Source organism: Neoarius graeffei, chromosome 12 (genome assembly GCF_027579695.1).
Source record: "Neoarius graeffei isolate fNeoGra1 chromosome 12, fNeoGra1.pri, whole genome shotgun sequence".
In the NCBI taxonomy this organism is placed as follows: Eukaryota; Metazoa; Chordata; class Actinopteri; order Siluriformes; family Ariidae; genus Neoarius; species Neoarius graeffei.
The window spans coordinates 56,001,875-56,019,115 of NC_083580.1; the positions used below are offsets into that span (position 1 = coordinate 56,001,875).

Below are 17,241 nucleotides of genomic sequence, written 5' to 3' on the forward strand. Positions count from 1 at the left end.
GGTTACAGGTGATGGATGGAAAGTCAGGTCAAAGTCCCTCTCATGCCAGAATCTGGTTTTCCCAGGCAGTCTCCTGTCCCAGTACTAACCAACTCTTTAAGGCATATATGGGTGCAGCGCCAATCTCTGTTTCGATAGCCCTTGGCCTCTTGCCTATACAGCTAGGGTTACAGTGGGGGGCCAGTCCTCTGGTAACCACGAGAGTTTGACTTCCCCACTCGCATCTGTATTGCAGTGTGCCTTGCCAGATGGTAGTAAGTACCATTTTTATGATGGTCTTTGGTATGACCCAACCCAACCATGAGTAGAACTTACAATCTCCCGGTCGAGAGGTGAACACGCTAACCACTATGCCAACTCATGGTCCATTTCGGGAAAATAAATCTTAATATTTTACTTTTTTCTTTTTTTTTTCAATTCAGTATGATTCAGTTTTATTTGAATCGCACTTTCAACGATGGACATTGTCATAAATTAGCTTTACAGGAAAAAAAAAATCAGGATATACTATAAATTTTACATATCTGAATTTTTTTATTAATCCGTAATGAGCAATGGCCACCATATTGATTTATAATCACTCTGAATAGAATGATCTACGATTCCAACCAACAACAACGACAACAATAACAACAACAAAAACATGAACCAAGGCAATTGGACAATGACCCACCACACTGCAAAAAAAAAAGATATTTTAGCAAGTGAAAATATCTTGAAAATAGTTGAAACGATCTAGCATTTCCTATCAGAAGAATACAAGACACCAATTCTGAGATTATTAAACCTAGTTCTAGATTGCAACCAACTTATTCCAAGATGTCTTATCAAGTAAAAATATCTGTCCATCCAGCAAGATAACTTAACGAGTATTAAGTAATTTTCAACTCAAATTCAGTTTTAATTTTTTTGTAGTGCGGTCTGCTTGTTGGTTGAAAAAAAAAATTACTGATTGCCAATGTTGGCTCCAGTGCTTCACCATGTGGAAATTTAGGCTACGGATCGTAGAACATGCTAGCAGTAGGCTAGCAATCATGAACAGACATTATTCCCAAATGGTGAACTACAGGCTTGCCAGATTAGGCATAGGTTAATCCATTAATTACTGAAGTGAAAGGGAGGTGGTGCCAGTTTCTGATTGTGACCATAAGGGTCCGTTTTACATGGACATCTGCTCATCCTGGAGTCAAGTGGCCCTAGGAGGCTGCGGGTGTCTCTCTCCAGCAGCCACATTAACATATCTAACACACAGCAACGTGGCAGGCTGAAATTAAAACTCGACTCATCAGTGCTTTGAGAACCTTAACAACATCTCAAAGCTGGGAGAAGATTTGTGACTTAATGAACTCGCAGTATCACAGTTTTGTGTTATTTCAGGAGCCTGAGACAGCCAGGCAAGCACTGATCTGTTTTTTGGAGTTGAGAAGAAGTTACTATGAAAAGAGAATATTCACACTGCTATTCAGATATCACATGCTAGGGGGCTGTTTTGATGACTCATACCCTAAAATGGCTATAAAATAACACATTTGGGTGGTTTGGCACCCTGGAAACGCATCCTGATTTTGACAAGTAACATGCATCTCTGCATCAGTGTGGATGGAGCTTAAGTTAAATCTGATTAGCCAAATTAAAACTTAATAGTTACATAATATAAGATTTAGACTAATATATGCTAATTTGCTAATGGGCCTGACTCATGAGTTTAAGTACACAATAAATTAAAAAAATATATATTTGCGCTGCCTCAGAATAGTGAACTTGACTAACTATGGTGCATCATGTAACTAATGCAGGAGGAGTAATGTTAGTTGACATAAACTAAGCTGAACTGGTAGCTGGCACATCTTCATTAAATAAAATTTACTGAGACAGTTAGCATGCTAATTTAGCAGGTACACTATCTTTCGAGGGTGGCACGGTGGTGTAGTGGTTAGCACTGTCCCCTCACAGCAAGAAGGTTCTGGGTTTGAGCCCAGTGGCCAATGAGGGCCTTTCTGTGTGGAGTTTGCATGTTCTCCTCATGTCTGCGTGGGTTTCCTCCGGGTGCTCCGGTTTTCCCCACAGTCCAAAGACATGCAGGTTAGGTTAATTGATGGCTCTAAATTGACCATAGGCGTGAATGTGAGTGTGAATGGTTGTTTGTCTCTGTGTCAGTCCTGCAATAATCTGGCGACTTGTCCAGGGTGTACCCCGCCTCTTGCTCATGGTCAGCTGGGATAGGATCCAGCTTGCCTGCGACCCTGTAGAGCAGGATAAGCAGCTACAGATAATGGATGGATGGATGGATGGATGGAGACAGTTACCATGCTAATTTAGCAAGCACACTATCTTTCAAGGGTGGCACGGTGGTGTAGTGGTTAGCACTGTCGCCTCACAACAAGAAGGTTCTGGGTTTGAGCCCAGTGGCCGATGAGGGCCTTTCTGTGTGGAGTTTGCATGTTCTCCCCGTGTCTGCCTGAGTTTCCCCTACAGTCCAAAGACATGCAGGTTAGGATAATTGGTGGCTCTAAATTGATCGTAGGTGTGAATGTGAGTGTGAATGGTTGTGTGTGTCAGTCCTGCGATGACCTAGCGACTTGTCCAGGGTGTACCCTGCCTCTTGCCCATAGTCAGCTGGGATAGGCTCCAGCTTGCCTGTGACCCTGTACAGAATAAGTGGCTACAGATAATAGATGGATGGATGGAGCACTTACATTCACTGATGCTCAGTGGAAAAGTTTTTTAGGAATAATTTGGTCGAGCTTTTTATCTCGAAAGTTACGACTGTTGTCGAGCCGCTCAGCACATTGCATCATTAAAACTAGAAGGTCACTCAGTAGAGTGCATACCTCCTCCAAGTAAGTAAATAAATATTAGAAATATCCAGATGCTTACTAGGTTTACATACATATCTAGATTTGCATCAAAATCTAATCAATTGTTCCTTGGTCCATGGCCCAACTTTCCTCAAAATTTCATCAAAATCCATTCGCTAGTTTTTGAGTTACATTGGAAACAGTCAAATAAACGGAGGCGAAACCATAACCTCCTTCAACAAAGTTGGCGGAGGTAATAAAACCACAATCCTCTCTGATTTATGATGACGGCCTCCTCTTCTCTTTGACAGGATACTCTATCCTGCAGGCCATCATGGAGAAAGCAGGTCAGAATGGTTGGCAGGTCAGTGCAATCTGTGTGGAGAACTTCAATGACGCAAACTACCGTCAGCTCCTGGAAGACCTGGACCGCAGGCAGGAGAAAACGTTCGTCATAGACCTGGAGCCAGAGCGACTCACCAACATGCTGGAGCAGGTACAACTCAGACGGCAGCACAAAAAGCAAATGAGGAATACATGACCCTATGTACATCTCTTCATTTTGCATGGATGTGAATGTACCCAAGACACCTTTATAACTGATCTAAGCCTGATGGCACAAGTCACATCACAGGGTCAGAGATGAGTCATAAATAAATTTCTCTGACAAAGTCACTTTAATAGTATATTACAATTTAATGTGAACTTATATATGAGAGAGAGAGGGTATTACACGGTTGTGCGGAGATATGAACTTTATCTTCGAGTGGTGAATATATTCACAAGTCAGCGAAGTGAATGAGTGAAATATTTTTCAACACATGAAGATAAACTTCATATCTTCATGCCACTATATAATGTTCTTTATTGGCTCAGCCTTTGGCTGAAGCCTATAGAGGCATCTGACTATATGTGTCTTTTAACCAAGTTCAAGCATGTTTAAGAATGTAATTGGCGTCCCAGCCTCAGGTAGTGATTCCACAGTCGCGGTGTGGCACCACTGTGTACTGACTATGTACCGTAAGTGTCATGTGACATAACCTCAGTTCATGATGTAATCCTCTGTGGCCAAGTGGTCCAGAGCACTGTCCAGGAAAGGAACAGGTTTTGCACTGTCGGTTCGAATCTTGGCATCGCCATAAAAGTCTGAGCTCAGACCTGCACAGGTCTCTAGTATTATATGGACACATCCACAAAAAAATATGCAAGTTAATCAAAGTATTTTGGGCAGCACGGTGGTGTAGTGGTTAGCGCTGTCGCCTCACAGCAAGAAGGTCTGGGTTCGAGCCCCGTGGCCGGCGAGGGCCTTTCTGTGCGGAGTTTGCATGTTCTCCCCGTGTCCGCGTGGGTTTCCTCCGGGTGCTCCGGTTTCCCCCACAGTCCAAAGACATGCAGGTTAGGTTAACTGGTGACTCTAAATTGACCGTAGGTGTGAATGTGAGTGTGAATGGTTGTCTGTGTCTATGTATCAGCCCTGTGATGACCTGGTGACTTGTCCAGGGTGTACCCCGCCTTTCGCCCGTAGTCAGCTGGGATAGGCTCCAGCTCGCCTGCAACCCTGTAGAACAGGATAAAGCGGCTACAGATAATGAGATGAGATGATATCAAAGTATTTTGATTCGGTTTGCCATTTTGATAGCACACATCAAGTCAGCAGGAAAACACTGGGTGTGATGTCACTGGAGTGAAATATCGGAAATTATTATACATACAGGACACTTTTTCAATGGAATAAAAACATATATTCTATTCCCTTCTAGCGGGTTTAATTCATTTGGTTTGATAGCATCCCATATTGTTAGCATATCGCTTATCCTGTGTGTATTACGTCACTCTACCCAATGGAGAATGAGCGTTGAATATGGTTTACAATGTTGCACATTGTCAAGACAACATGACGTCACACGTCAGAGCTGATGCAAATATATAACGAGAAACTTTTCTGCTGCGCATGCGCAGAACCATTTCGTTGTTCACTGGGAAAGAGAAAGACGAGGCTAATCCAGTGCTAGGATTAGCTATGCTATAATTAAGCACAAGATAAATAAACTGAAACTAAAGACACGTTGAACGCCTGAAAGGCTACCAAAACCTTCATTAGATATTCTTCATGCATATTTACAAACAGTGGCGAACCGTTACTATTAGAGCTCAGCCAAAACTTAGCTAGACACCAAAAAAGCAACAGGGCAAAGGATTTTGCAAGGGATTAGCAGCAGGGTGCCAGGTCGCTCCGTTGTGTGTAGTTGTCGATGTTGATTTTAAAAGTAACTAAGTAAATTACACAGGGAAATGAATACTTAAGTGTGAGTGAAAAATACTGTGGTAAGCATGCGTGGAAAAAGAGTCTGGAGACAGAAATCTTAGTTTCGTAGTTGTTAGCCTGTGCTACTTGCTCTCGATAGCACTGGCTTGACTGCTTTATTAGCATTCGCTAACAGTACTGATGAACACTACACCGGCTAGAAGGTGACTTCACTGCAGCGCTGACGGCGCTGACTCGTGGTTAAGCTCGCGTTGGCCTTCTAGAAGGCAGAGGGTGATACATTTTTGGTCCCTCCCACTATAAATCAAAATCTGATTGGTTAATTCATCTGTCACTTCCTACATAAACATACACTGCCATGGCCTTCTGTCCCAGCAACGAAGTCCTAACCAATGAGTGAGCAGCTCTAAACTCTTCTCTGCCTAGAGACAACAAACAAACAAACAAACAAACAAAAAAAAAAAAACCTTTGGATAACTCTATTTTAATGTTTTCAGGACAGTAACCCTTTCATTTCTGAAGCAAATTTGATAGAAAACGAGGCTGAATTAGAAGAGAATAATTATAATGAAAGTATGAAAGAAATTAAAGAATGAAGGAAATGAAATATAACATTTGAAATGCTGATATCTTTAGGCCTTCTCTGAAAGCCTAGAAGGCCCTGACGCTTCCCCTCTATTTACAAGAGAAAAACATACCAACAGACATTGAAAAACTGGAAGAGAGTGTGTGCATGTATATAATAATAATATTCCATTCAACTAGCATGATATTGAACTGGTCTTCGACTCGTTCAGTATCATGCTAGCTGAATGGAATATATCTGATAGACCATTCAACGCCAGCCAATATTATTTAAATATGTCACTCAGATCCGTGATGTATTTGGTATGAAAAATAGGAGTTTTTCAACATGAGAAGATAAACTTCATATCTTCAAGCCAACGTGTGATTTTTGTCTATATAATAAAAAGGAAATCACAAATAAAAATGACACAACTTAATCAAAACAATTAATCAATATCCTCATGAGTGAAGATATTGGAAAATATGTTACTCAGTGTCCCAGATGTAGTTTGTATGAAAACTATGAGTGGCATATTTCCCAGTAAAACACGTGTGTATGTGTGTGTGTATATATATATATATATATATATATATATATATATATATATATATATATATATATATATATATATATATAAACCCTTAAGTAGCTTAACAAAACTAAGAACAAACCAAAGCTGAGGCATTCTGTGTTTGGAGCGTGTATAGAGAATTAAAGGCAGAAACACCTAAAGACTGTGAGGTTCCCTACTGATGATGTGTTCTAGAAGGTATTTCAGTGGGACTGCAGTATCCACAGGGGATATATTCCAAGCTCTAATGCCAATAGCCGAAATAGGATAGTGGCGAACCGTATATAAAACCTCTCTCTCTTTCTCTCTTTCTCTCTCAATCTCAAATGATCAGGATTCTAATGTTTCTGTTTAACATTTTCAGTCTGGGTTACACCATGGATAACTGAAACCATGGTTTCTGAGTCCGCAGATATAGTAGTGCTATTGTACAGTGGTGCTTGAAAGTTTGTGAACCCTTTAGAATTTTCTATATTTCTGCATAAATATGACCGAAAACATCAGATTTTCACGCAAGTCCTAAAAGTAGATAAAGAGAACCCAGTTAAACAAATGAGACAAAAATATTATACTTGGTAATTTATTTATTGAGGAAAATGATCCAATATTACATATCTGTGTGTGGCAAAAGTATGTGAACCTTTGCTTTCAGTATCTGGTTTGACCCCCTTGTGCAGCAATAACTGCAGCTAAACATTTCCCGTAACTGTTTATCAGTCCTGCACACCGACTTGGAGGAATTTTAGCCCATTCCTCCGTACAGAACAGCTTCAACTCTGGGGTGTTGGTGGGTTTCCTCACATGAACTGCTCGCTTCAGGTCCTTCCACAACATTTCGATTGGATTAAGGTCAGGACTTTGAAATGGCCATTCCAAAACATTAACTTTATTCTTCTTTAATCATTCTTTGGTAGAACGACTTGTGTGCTGAGGGTCGTTGTCTTGCTGCATGACCCACCTTCTCTTGAGATTCAGTTCATGGACAGATGTCCTGACATTTTCCTTTAGAATTTGCTGGTATAATTCAGAATTCATTGTTCCATCAATGATGGGAAGCCGTCCTGGCCCAGATGCAGCAAAACAGGCCCAAACCATGATACTACCACCACCATGTTTCACAGATGGGATAAGGTTCTTATGCTGGAATGCAGTGTTTTCCTTTCCCCAAACATAACGTTTCTCATTTAAACCAAAAAGTTCTATTTTGGTCTCATCCATCCACAAAACATTTTTCCAATAGCCTTCTGGCTTGTCCACATGAGCTTTAGCAAACTGCAGACAAGCAGCAATGTTCTTTTTGGAGAGCAGTGACTTTCTCCTTGCAACCCTGCCATGCACACTATTGTTGTTCAGTGTTCTCCTGATGGGAGACTCATGAACATTAACATTAGCCAATGTGAGAAAGGCCTTCAGTTGCTTAGAAGTTACCTTGGGGTCCTTTGTGACCTCGCCGACTATTACACGCCTTGCTCTTGGAGTGATCTTTGTTGGTTGATCACTCCTGGGGAGGGTAACAATGGTCTTGAATTTCCTCCATTTGTACACAATCTGTGACTGTGGATTGGTGGAGTCCAAACTCTTTATAGATGGTTTTGTAACCTTTTCCAGCCAGATGAGCATCAACAACGCTTTTTCTGAGGTCCTCAGAAATCTCCTTTGTTTGTGCCATGATACACTTCCACAAACATGTGTTGTGAAGATCAGACTTTGATAGATCCCTGTTCTTTAAATAAAACAGGGTGCCCACTCACACCTGATTGTCATCCCATCGATTGAAAACACCTGACTCTAATTTCACCTTCAAATTAACTGCTAATCCTAGAGGTTCACATACTTTTGCCACTCACAGATATGTAATATTGGATCATTTTCCTCAATAAATAAATGACCAAGTATAATATTTTTGTCTCGTTTGTTTAACTGGGTTCTCTTTATCTACTTTTAGGACTTGTGTGAAAATCTGATGATGTTTTAGGTCATATTTATGCAGAAATATAGAAAATTCTAAAGGATTCACAAACTTTCAAGCACCACTGTAATTCTAAAATGACTGACTGTTTTACATGAATAACAACCATGAAATTATCTATAAAGTATTTGCAGACAAATAGACTATGTAACAAAAATACCAAAAAAAAAGGAAAACTGCTGGGCACTAGATGTTTTCTGTACCATTCTGTGTAAACTGCATAGGCTGTTGTTATGAAAATCCCAGGAGAACAGTAGTATTTCTAAAATACTCAAGCCAGCCTGTCTGGCACTGACACAGTTAACATCAATGAGATCAATTTTTTTTACTGCGTTCTGATGTTTCAAGTGCACATTACCTGAAGCGCTTGACCTGGATCTGCATGCTTATATACATTGCGTTGTTGCCACATGATTGGCTGATTAGATAAGTGCATGAATAGGCAGATATGTCTGTGAAGGTTCTCAGTCATCCAGGTCTTTGTAAACCGTAGGTGCTAAAGAAGGCGACTGGACTTGATAGAAATTCTTGAAGACGCTTCACTTCTCCTCCAAAAGGCTTCTTCAGTTCTGTCTGACTAGTGGGGAGTTCCAGGTATTTATTCTCTAGTGGACCAAAAGCAACCCTAAGGAGAGTCATTGAGGTCACATGGGTCGTTGACACTCTCAGGCTACATCCACACGACAACGGCAACGAGATTTTTTTTTTTTTAAATATCGCGTCCACATGGGCAACGGATCAGTAAAATATCAGGTACATATGGCAACGCAACGCTTGCTGAAAACGATGCAATACACATGCCACACCTCTACGTGCGCTGTAAGACGGTCCCATCGGAGACACCAGAACAATAGAAGAAGTAGACGCATGCGCATAAACCCCTTCTTCTGTAGCATCAGCCACATAAAGTTTTGATTATTAATCAGTAGCGTAAAACGAAAGACGTGGAAAGAGGAATGAATGGGGGTAGATGGAAGCCGGTAAGCCAACATTCTGATATCCTCCAGAATTCTTTAATGGTCCGGAATAAATTGAATACTACACGTTGATGGATTACTTTGTTCTTCTACGCCCTTTTTGAGGAATGTATTGTCGGACTTAAACCAACATCTGAAGAGGTGAGATCGCTCCTTTTTTTTTTCCTATTTTTGCTGGCGGGATTGTTTTTGTTTTTGGAAAGCGCACGGGCGGTGCGCGGTTTGGTACTGCTTCCGCAGTGTTTGGATTAAAGACTCTGTCCTAAGGGCTATTCTCTCTCTCTCTCTCTCTGTCTCTCTCTCTCTCTCTCTCACTTTGCACCATTACACAATAAATATTCACAGTGAAAATATTTTGTCAGCGCGTTTCATGAACCAAGTTATAGGATTTGTTGACAACTCGCATCGAGTTCGTTACACTTCTACCCGGCGTGAAGCACTGACAGTCATGTGGTTGTGACGTCATTGTAAACAAATCCATTCTACTCATCCAGACGACTTCACAATGGCGCCGTTGCCAGATTTTTCCACTCTGGAACCCGTTCTCAAAAGATTTTGTTTTGGGGCACCCAAAACGCCGGTGCCATGTGGACGCCAGGCCGAAATGATAAACAATTTTATCAGATTCACCTGAATCCGTTGCCATGTGGACAGGGCCTCAGTCATCCTGTAGGTGTTAGGGTCACTGGAGGCTGGGTGTGAACGGTGTTAGCAGCCTAGAAGGTTGTTAGGGTGATCTGTGGGTCGTTGGCTCTCTCTGTCATTGTGTGAGTTATTGAAGTCAGCTGAGGACAGCTGACTTCAAAGACAACAGGACAATGTAGTGTATGTAAATCAATGCAGTGAGGAATGCACAGACCTGTACATTGGGGAATGAATTTTATCAGATTCACCTGAATCCGTTGCCATGTGGACAGGGCCTCAGTCATCCTGTAGGTGTTAGGGTCACTGGAGGCTGGGTGTGAACGGTGTTAGCAGCCTAGAGGGTTGTTAGGGTGATCTGTGGGTCGTTGGCTCTCTCTATCATTGTGTGAGTTATTGAAGTCAGCTGAGGACAGCTGACTTCAAAGACAACAGGACAATGTAGTGTATGTAAATCAATGCAGTGAGGAATGCACAGACCTGTACATTGGGGAAATGAAACAACCGCTTCACAAGCGCATGGCTCAACACAGGAGAGCCAGTTCCTCAGGCCAGGATTCTGCAGTCTGTCTTCATCTCAATAACAAAGGACACTCGTTTTAGGACTGCAATGTACGCATTTTAGCCAGAGAATTCCGGTGGTTTGAAAGAGGAGTAAAAGAAGCCATCTTCATCAACCTGAAACAACCATCACTGAACAGAGGAGGTGGGCTGAGACACCACTTATCAGCCACCTACAATGCAGTCCTTGGCACACTTCCCAGAAAACTGAATACACATCCACACCAAGACTCAGCTGACTTCAATGACTCACACGATGGCAGAGACAGCCAACAACCCACAGATCACTCTAACGACCCTCTAGGTTGCTAAGACCATTCACACCCAGCTTCCAGTGACCCTAACAGCCTACAGGATGACTGAGAGGGGCAACGACCCATGTGACCTCAACGTCTCTCCTTAGGTTTGCCTTTGGTCCACTAGAGGATAAATACCTGGAACTCCCCACTAGCCAGACAGAACTGAAGAAGCCTTTTGGATGAGAGGTAAAACGTCTTCAAGAATTTCAAGCAAGTCCAGTTGCCTTCTTTAGCACCTACTGTTCATGAATAGGCAGGTTTTCCTAATAAATATATAAGTGAATACATACAGACTATATAGCCAATGGTTTGTGGACACCTGACCAGCACACCCATATGTTCTTTTTGAACATCCCATTCTAGATTTAGTCCCTCTTTGCTGTTATAATAACCTTCACACATCTAGGGCAGCTTTAGACTAGATTTTAGAGGGTAGCCATAGGGATTTGCCCATTCAGTCACAAGAACATTAGTGAGGTCAGGGTGAGGAGGCCTGGGGTGCAATCTGCATTTCACTTCATCCCAAAAGTGTTCAGTGAGGTTGAGGTCAGGGCTCAGTGGAGGACACTCGAGTTCTTCCATTCCAACATTGGTAAACCATGTGTTCATGGACCTCACGTTGTGCACAGAGGTATCGTCATGCTGGAACAGGTTTGGGCCCTTTAGTTCCACTGAAGAGAAATTGTAATACAACAGCATATGAAGATATTCTGTACATTCGTGCGCTTCCAACTTTATGGAAATATGAATATGGTTTGGGGAAGAACCACACAAGGGTGTCATGGTCAGGGGTCCAAATACTTTTGATCAGGTAGTGGCCCGTCTTTGGAGGGTAGGATTTACACAATTATTCTATACTTGTACTTTTTGAGTTCCAGCTCAGACCCTTCTGAGCAGGGGATGCAAACAGAATAAAGACACAAAGAAGCAAATGCGTGTTCAGAAAATGAAAGTGCAACACAAAAAACCAATTTGTATTCCACAGCATTTTCTACAATGATCAGCACTGTATTAAAGGAGAAGTTTGTTTTTAGAGCCTGGTGTCTTCAGGGTTTGCTATTGCAATTGCAGTGAAATATTAACAAGCCATCCCCTCCTGCCAACTGACACCACCTGTCCGTTTAACTATGCATATTTTTTTTCTAGCCCAGAAAAATTAATAAAGTATGTATCGAGATCTGATGGATGTTTCATATGATTATCATTGGTCTAGAAGTACTGTTCAAAATGATGGACCAAAGCTTCTAAATATCCACCTTCTGAAATGGAAAAAGCATTGTACTCACTCTGAGGTCATAGGAATTAAAAAACGGCATTCAAATTCTCCATTTGTGACATGGCAACCATGGGTTTTTTTGAAGAACATCTGAAAATAAGGTCACAAATATGGTGATCTAGAATTAAAAGCCATTTTCATATTACATGCATAGAGAAATAAGACTTTGCTCCCTCTAAATGGAGTCTGCAAGCATTTAGCTACAGATGAGTGCATGTGTTATAAAATCCTACAACCCAGATACAAGATCTGTAAACAACCCGGTGTAAACTGAGCCTATAGTTAAAAAAAACAAAACCTAACCAGTGTTATAGTCGAGTCACTAAACCTCGAGTCCCAGTCCAGTCTTGAGTCCCCAGTGTTCAAGTCCAAGTCATTAAAGAAAATATCGAGTCGAGTCTGAGTCGAGTCCACTCTTGATCCGAGTTGAGTCAGAGAACAAAACTCCAACCGCACCATTTGATGGTGGCTGTTGCTGCCTTTATGTGAAAGCGTCTCTGCTACTGTGTTGGACTAACATTACTGTTTGACTGGCCCATTTTAGTTAACAGGCTACAGATAAAAAGCTTGTTCATTGCTCAGCAAGCCCCGCCCACTATCAACAGGGCAAATAACATGAGAGAGGATTAACACTAGCTAGTTCATCGCCCAGCAAGCAAGCCCTGCTATCAACAGGGCAATGAACATAGCGTGTCCTTACTTCTCTGGGTGGAGTCTTGCCAAATGACGATTGAAGTTCAAGGTTGTCCCCGTCGTCTCCTCAATAGTTCTTCTATAGAGGGATCCCGCATGACGTCACCGCGCCGCGAGATTTCGGTAGTCGCCATATTGGAAGACCAAGTACACATCTATGCAAGTATATACATACATAAAACAAACTACACCTGAAATGTAGCCAGGGCCGGTTCTGCCCTAATCTGGACCCGGGTGCAACATCGCGCAACCCCCCCCCCAAAAAAAAAACACACCAGTCTAAATCAGGACAACCAGTGTTCGAACTACGGGGGTACTCGGGGGATCCGAGATCCCCTGAAACAGACATGAGATCCCTTGAAAACATGATTTGGGAAATGTTGGGGGGTCTCTAAAATATTGGCAAAATGATGTTTATTGACATAGCAATCGTGTGTAACGGGAAGCATTTGCATATCCGAAGTGATGTGTTTACATCAAAGATAAAATAAACCGATATGACAACGACTGCTGCTGCCAGGTTGGTTGTTGAGTAGCCTGACTGTTTTTTTTCTTGCGTGTGGTATCATTGTTGACGCGAGGTTGTTTTTTGAACATGCCAATGCGGACACGATTTCCCCTGATGAGTTATGACTTCAGATGCGATGCGTGTGTGGAGGTGTGGAGTCCGCGTGATATGTGCGTAAGATAGGCTTCTCATGTGTTTGGAGATCCGCGCTCTGAGACAAGCGCAAGCACCCCCCAGGGAAAAAAAGGGACCCTCCGAAAATATCGGCATAGTTCGAACACTGAGGACAACCATCACATAACTATAACTATAAACATTTTAGATCAACTATTTTAACTAAATGGGCTATAATAAATAAGCCTGCAGGCAGCCACGGCGGGCTGCCTCAGAAAAGTAACCATTCAATGACACAACTGAAAGCCTGCAGCCACGGCGGGCTGCCTCAGAAAAGTAACCATTTGTCCTACCTTAAAACTCGTTTTGCATTTTCTGCCTCCTTTTTTGTATTTTCGACCCTGCGTTTATTTTCTTTCCTTTTCTGAAAACCCGATTTGTGTCCAGACATTTTGTTCTGCTACCAACGAACTAACTCGTCAGGTCTCGTCTCTCGAGTCCGCGATGAAGGGCAACAATTGATACATTTTTACAAACAGCCAATAAACAGCCAATAGGGAGGTTGCAACGTTCAGGCTCTCCTTTGCTCACAGACACTCAGTAATGCACTTATTCTCTGTCTCCTGGCAGAAAGCTCCTTAGTTTGCTCCCCTTGTGTCTCAATCACAGCTGGTATTCTGTAGAAAGACTTCTTTTCACCTTTCCCATCAGCTTTGTTGGAACACCCTAACACAGCACAAAAGTTTACCATTGTAGGTTTATGATGAATCAAGTGCCTCATGGGTTTAAATTCCGCGCGCTGCCGTTATTTCCCCCTAATCACGAGTTTGTTGGTCTTCCAATATGGCGCAGGGTCTGTTTACTTCCGGTTTCCGGTGACGTCAGTGGGAAGGGTCTATGGAACACATACAGTAGCAGTGCGTTTTTTCCCACTGTACAAGAAGTCTGTATAAGCAAAGCGGCCAATCCTAGGGGCTTCTCTCCAGGCATTTTAGCACCATTAACATTAGTTTGTTCCTGAACATGACGTATGAACAGGTGAATGTGCATTCTCTTGCACAAAGTTAATATAAAATTAATGTAGATATAAATATCTTATGCCAATTATTATTATTATTATTATGGCATTTTACAAAAAATAAAGAAAAAATCTGAGTTCTCGTCTCCAGTTTACAAGTCCGAATGCGGTTAGTGCACGAGTCCAAGTCCGAGTCATCAGTGCTCAAGTCCAAGTCAAGTAACGAGTCCTTAAAATTAGGGTACGAGTCGGACTCGAGTACTACAAGCCTGCTTCTAACTGAACAAACAAGTAGTTTAAAACTATATCCAGTGATTTAGTGTGCAAGAGCTTTTTCTACATCCTATGACAGATTTTCACTTGATTGCCTTTCAAAATAATTTCCCTCGCTGTCACAGGTCTTTGAGATATGAGGGGATGTATTTACTTAATATCTCGGCAATGACAGAACATTATAAGCTGAGGCAGTCTCTATTTTTACTGTTAATTAAAAACAGCAGAAGTTTGATTTCCCCCTCGGCTGGTGTCACAGGCACTTCATTCAGGTGTCGAGTGAACGGTAACGACCGTGTGTGTTGTGTTTGCAGATTGTGAGCGTCGGCAAGCATGTCAAAGGCTACCATTACATCATGGCAAATTTGGTGAGTGAAATTGTTTCTCCTCTTTTCTTCCTCCTTCTTCTTCCTCAACTCACATCCTCCTACTTTTCCTTCCTCCCTCTGCGGCTTTCTTAATCTTTGTCCTTTTCAAGATGTCGAGGCTAATTCATATTCCAGGCTGCAGCGCCGGTGACAAAACAGAACAGGCTTGGGATTGGCTCACGAGGGCAAGCAGGGAGACGAGTGTTTACAGAATCAGTCTTATCACAAGCCAGCTTGAATATTTCTCTTCCTCTCTTCCTCGCTCTTTTGTCCACTGCAACAGGGTTTTAAGGACATCAATCTGGAGCGTTTCATGCATGGTGGGGCAAACGTGACAGGCTTTCAGCTGGTGGACTTCAGCAATCCCATGGTGATTAAACTCCTGCAGCGCTGGAACAAGCTGGACCAGAGAGAGTACCCCGGCTCAGACGTCCCTCCCAAGGTAAACTCACTCAAACCATTATTCAAACGTACTAATTCCTGTCAACCAGAATGGACATTTCTTGCTGCAATAAAATGATTAACTTTGAAAAGTTCACAGTTCTTTGAGTGATTGAGATGCAGATTTGTCCTGACAAACTGGAATGATCTGTCATGGATTCCATTGTCGCCTAGTGGTTCCCATGGCGATAAGGATCATGTGATTTACATTTTGGATATACACTGGACTCTGCCCCTGGCCGTTTTTTTTTTTTTTGTCCAAGCCATGTTATCTGAATCTGAGAGTTTACTAGTTCTGCGTTTCCATATTTTTGACCCCAGTTCCTGTCCCTCATTTCTGCTGTGGCTTGCCATAGCAACAGCACTGTGGTATAAATATATTAAGCACTTTATTTTTTTCCATGGAATATTTTAATTGTTTAAAATTCTGTCACCATTCTCATAGATGTAGGTCAGCAATCCAGGAAGCCATTCTGCAAAGTTCTCAACTATCCATCCACCCATCCATTATCCGTAACCGCTTATCCTGTGCAGGGTCGTGGGCAAGCTGGAGCCGATCCCAGCTGACTACGGGCGAGAGGCGGGGTACACCCTGGACAAGTCGTCAGGTCATTGCAGGGCTGACACATAAAGACAAACAACCATTCATACTCACATTCACACCTACGGTCAATTTAGAGCCACCAATTAGCCTAACCTGCATGTCTTTGGACTGTAGGGGAAACCGGAGCACCCAGAGGAAACCCACACAGACACGGGGAGAACATGCAAACTCCACACAGAAAGACCCCTGTCAGCCACTGGGCTCAAACCCAGAACCTTCTTGCTGTGAGGTGACAATGCTAACCATTCTACCAGGGTCAAAACTATTGAAACACAGAACTAGAAAACTCTCAGATTCAGACAACATGGCTTGGACCCCCCAAAAAAAGATATTATCGATAAGACTGCAACAAACAATGCCACACAGATGATACAGTATTAGAAAAAAAAAAAAAAGCCAGGGCAGGGTCAAAGTCCAGTCTATATCCAAAATGTAATCAAATGATCCTTACTTTAATTCAGGACTGAAAAGTGAAATAATTTCTCATCAGGATTTGAACAGCACCAAACTCACTAATAATAACAAACTAAGCAGAGTACATACTTGGTTCGCTAGTGTTCTGTACTATGACACTCAAAACACCCAAAGCCCCATATGCACTGTATTATTCTGTGTATTACAGCCACACTGTATATGCAGTGATTAATCGTCTTTTAGCATCAGCAGTTTCCCATTAGCCATCCTGTGTGTACCATTGCCAGAGCTGCTCAAGCCACTGCTGCATTTCAGTCCTTTGGCATTCACCATGATTGCACATCCCCACGGAAGCTGATGAGGATGACAGTGTGTAGAGAATGCCATGAGATTAACGTCCTGAAGGAAATCCTCTTGCCGCGGCCTTAAGGGATGCTGCATTAGGACAGCTTTTCCAAAGCACACACTGCTGGCGAGGGCTGGGACCTCTGTCCTCAAGAGGTTACAGACCTTAAAGGAGAACTGAAGGCAAATTTTTTTATGATCAAAATTCTATTTCTCATTTTATTAAATATAGGAGTGGATTTTTGATTGCTATTTTGTCACTGCTATAGCAAGTTATGAGTGTTTGAAATATGCTCTGTAATATATCAGTCCATATGTCAAAGCAATGGCCGTAAACGAGATTCGTTGAGACCTGTGTGAGACATCGTAGTACGGAAGTAAAACATACAGCGGAAATCAAAGTGACCAACATCTGCTAACGTTGTCAAAAGACGCGCGTGCCCTCTTTCGAATGCTGATGTAATCGAGCCGGAAGTTTTGTTTGTTTTGATAGCAATCAGGAAAGTTTGAAAAAAGTAGGCAGTAATTGTCATTTA

General features: G+C 42.2%; 1 protein-coding gene across 6 annotated transcripts in view; it reads left to right on the forward strand.

The window, feature by feature from the left end:
• gria4b (glutamate receptor, ionotropic, AMPA 4b) overlaps window positions 1-17,241 on the forward strand; it is a 365,144-nt gene that overhangs the window by 214,403 nt on the left and 133,500 nt on the right. For all 6 annotated transcript variants that reach the window (XM_060935094.1, XM_060935095.1, XM_060935093.1 and 3 more), the window contains exons 4-6: window positions 3,110-3,294; window positions 14,848-14,901; window positions 15,185-15,343. In XM_060935094.1, coding sequence (XP_060791077.1) covers window positions 3,110-3,294; window positions 14,848-14,901; window positions 15,185-15,343 — 398 coding nt within the window. The remainder of the gene's footprint in view (window positions 1-3,109; window positions 3,295-14,847; window positions 14,902-15,184; window positions 15,344-17,241) is intronic.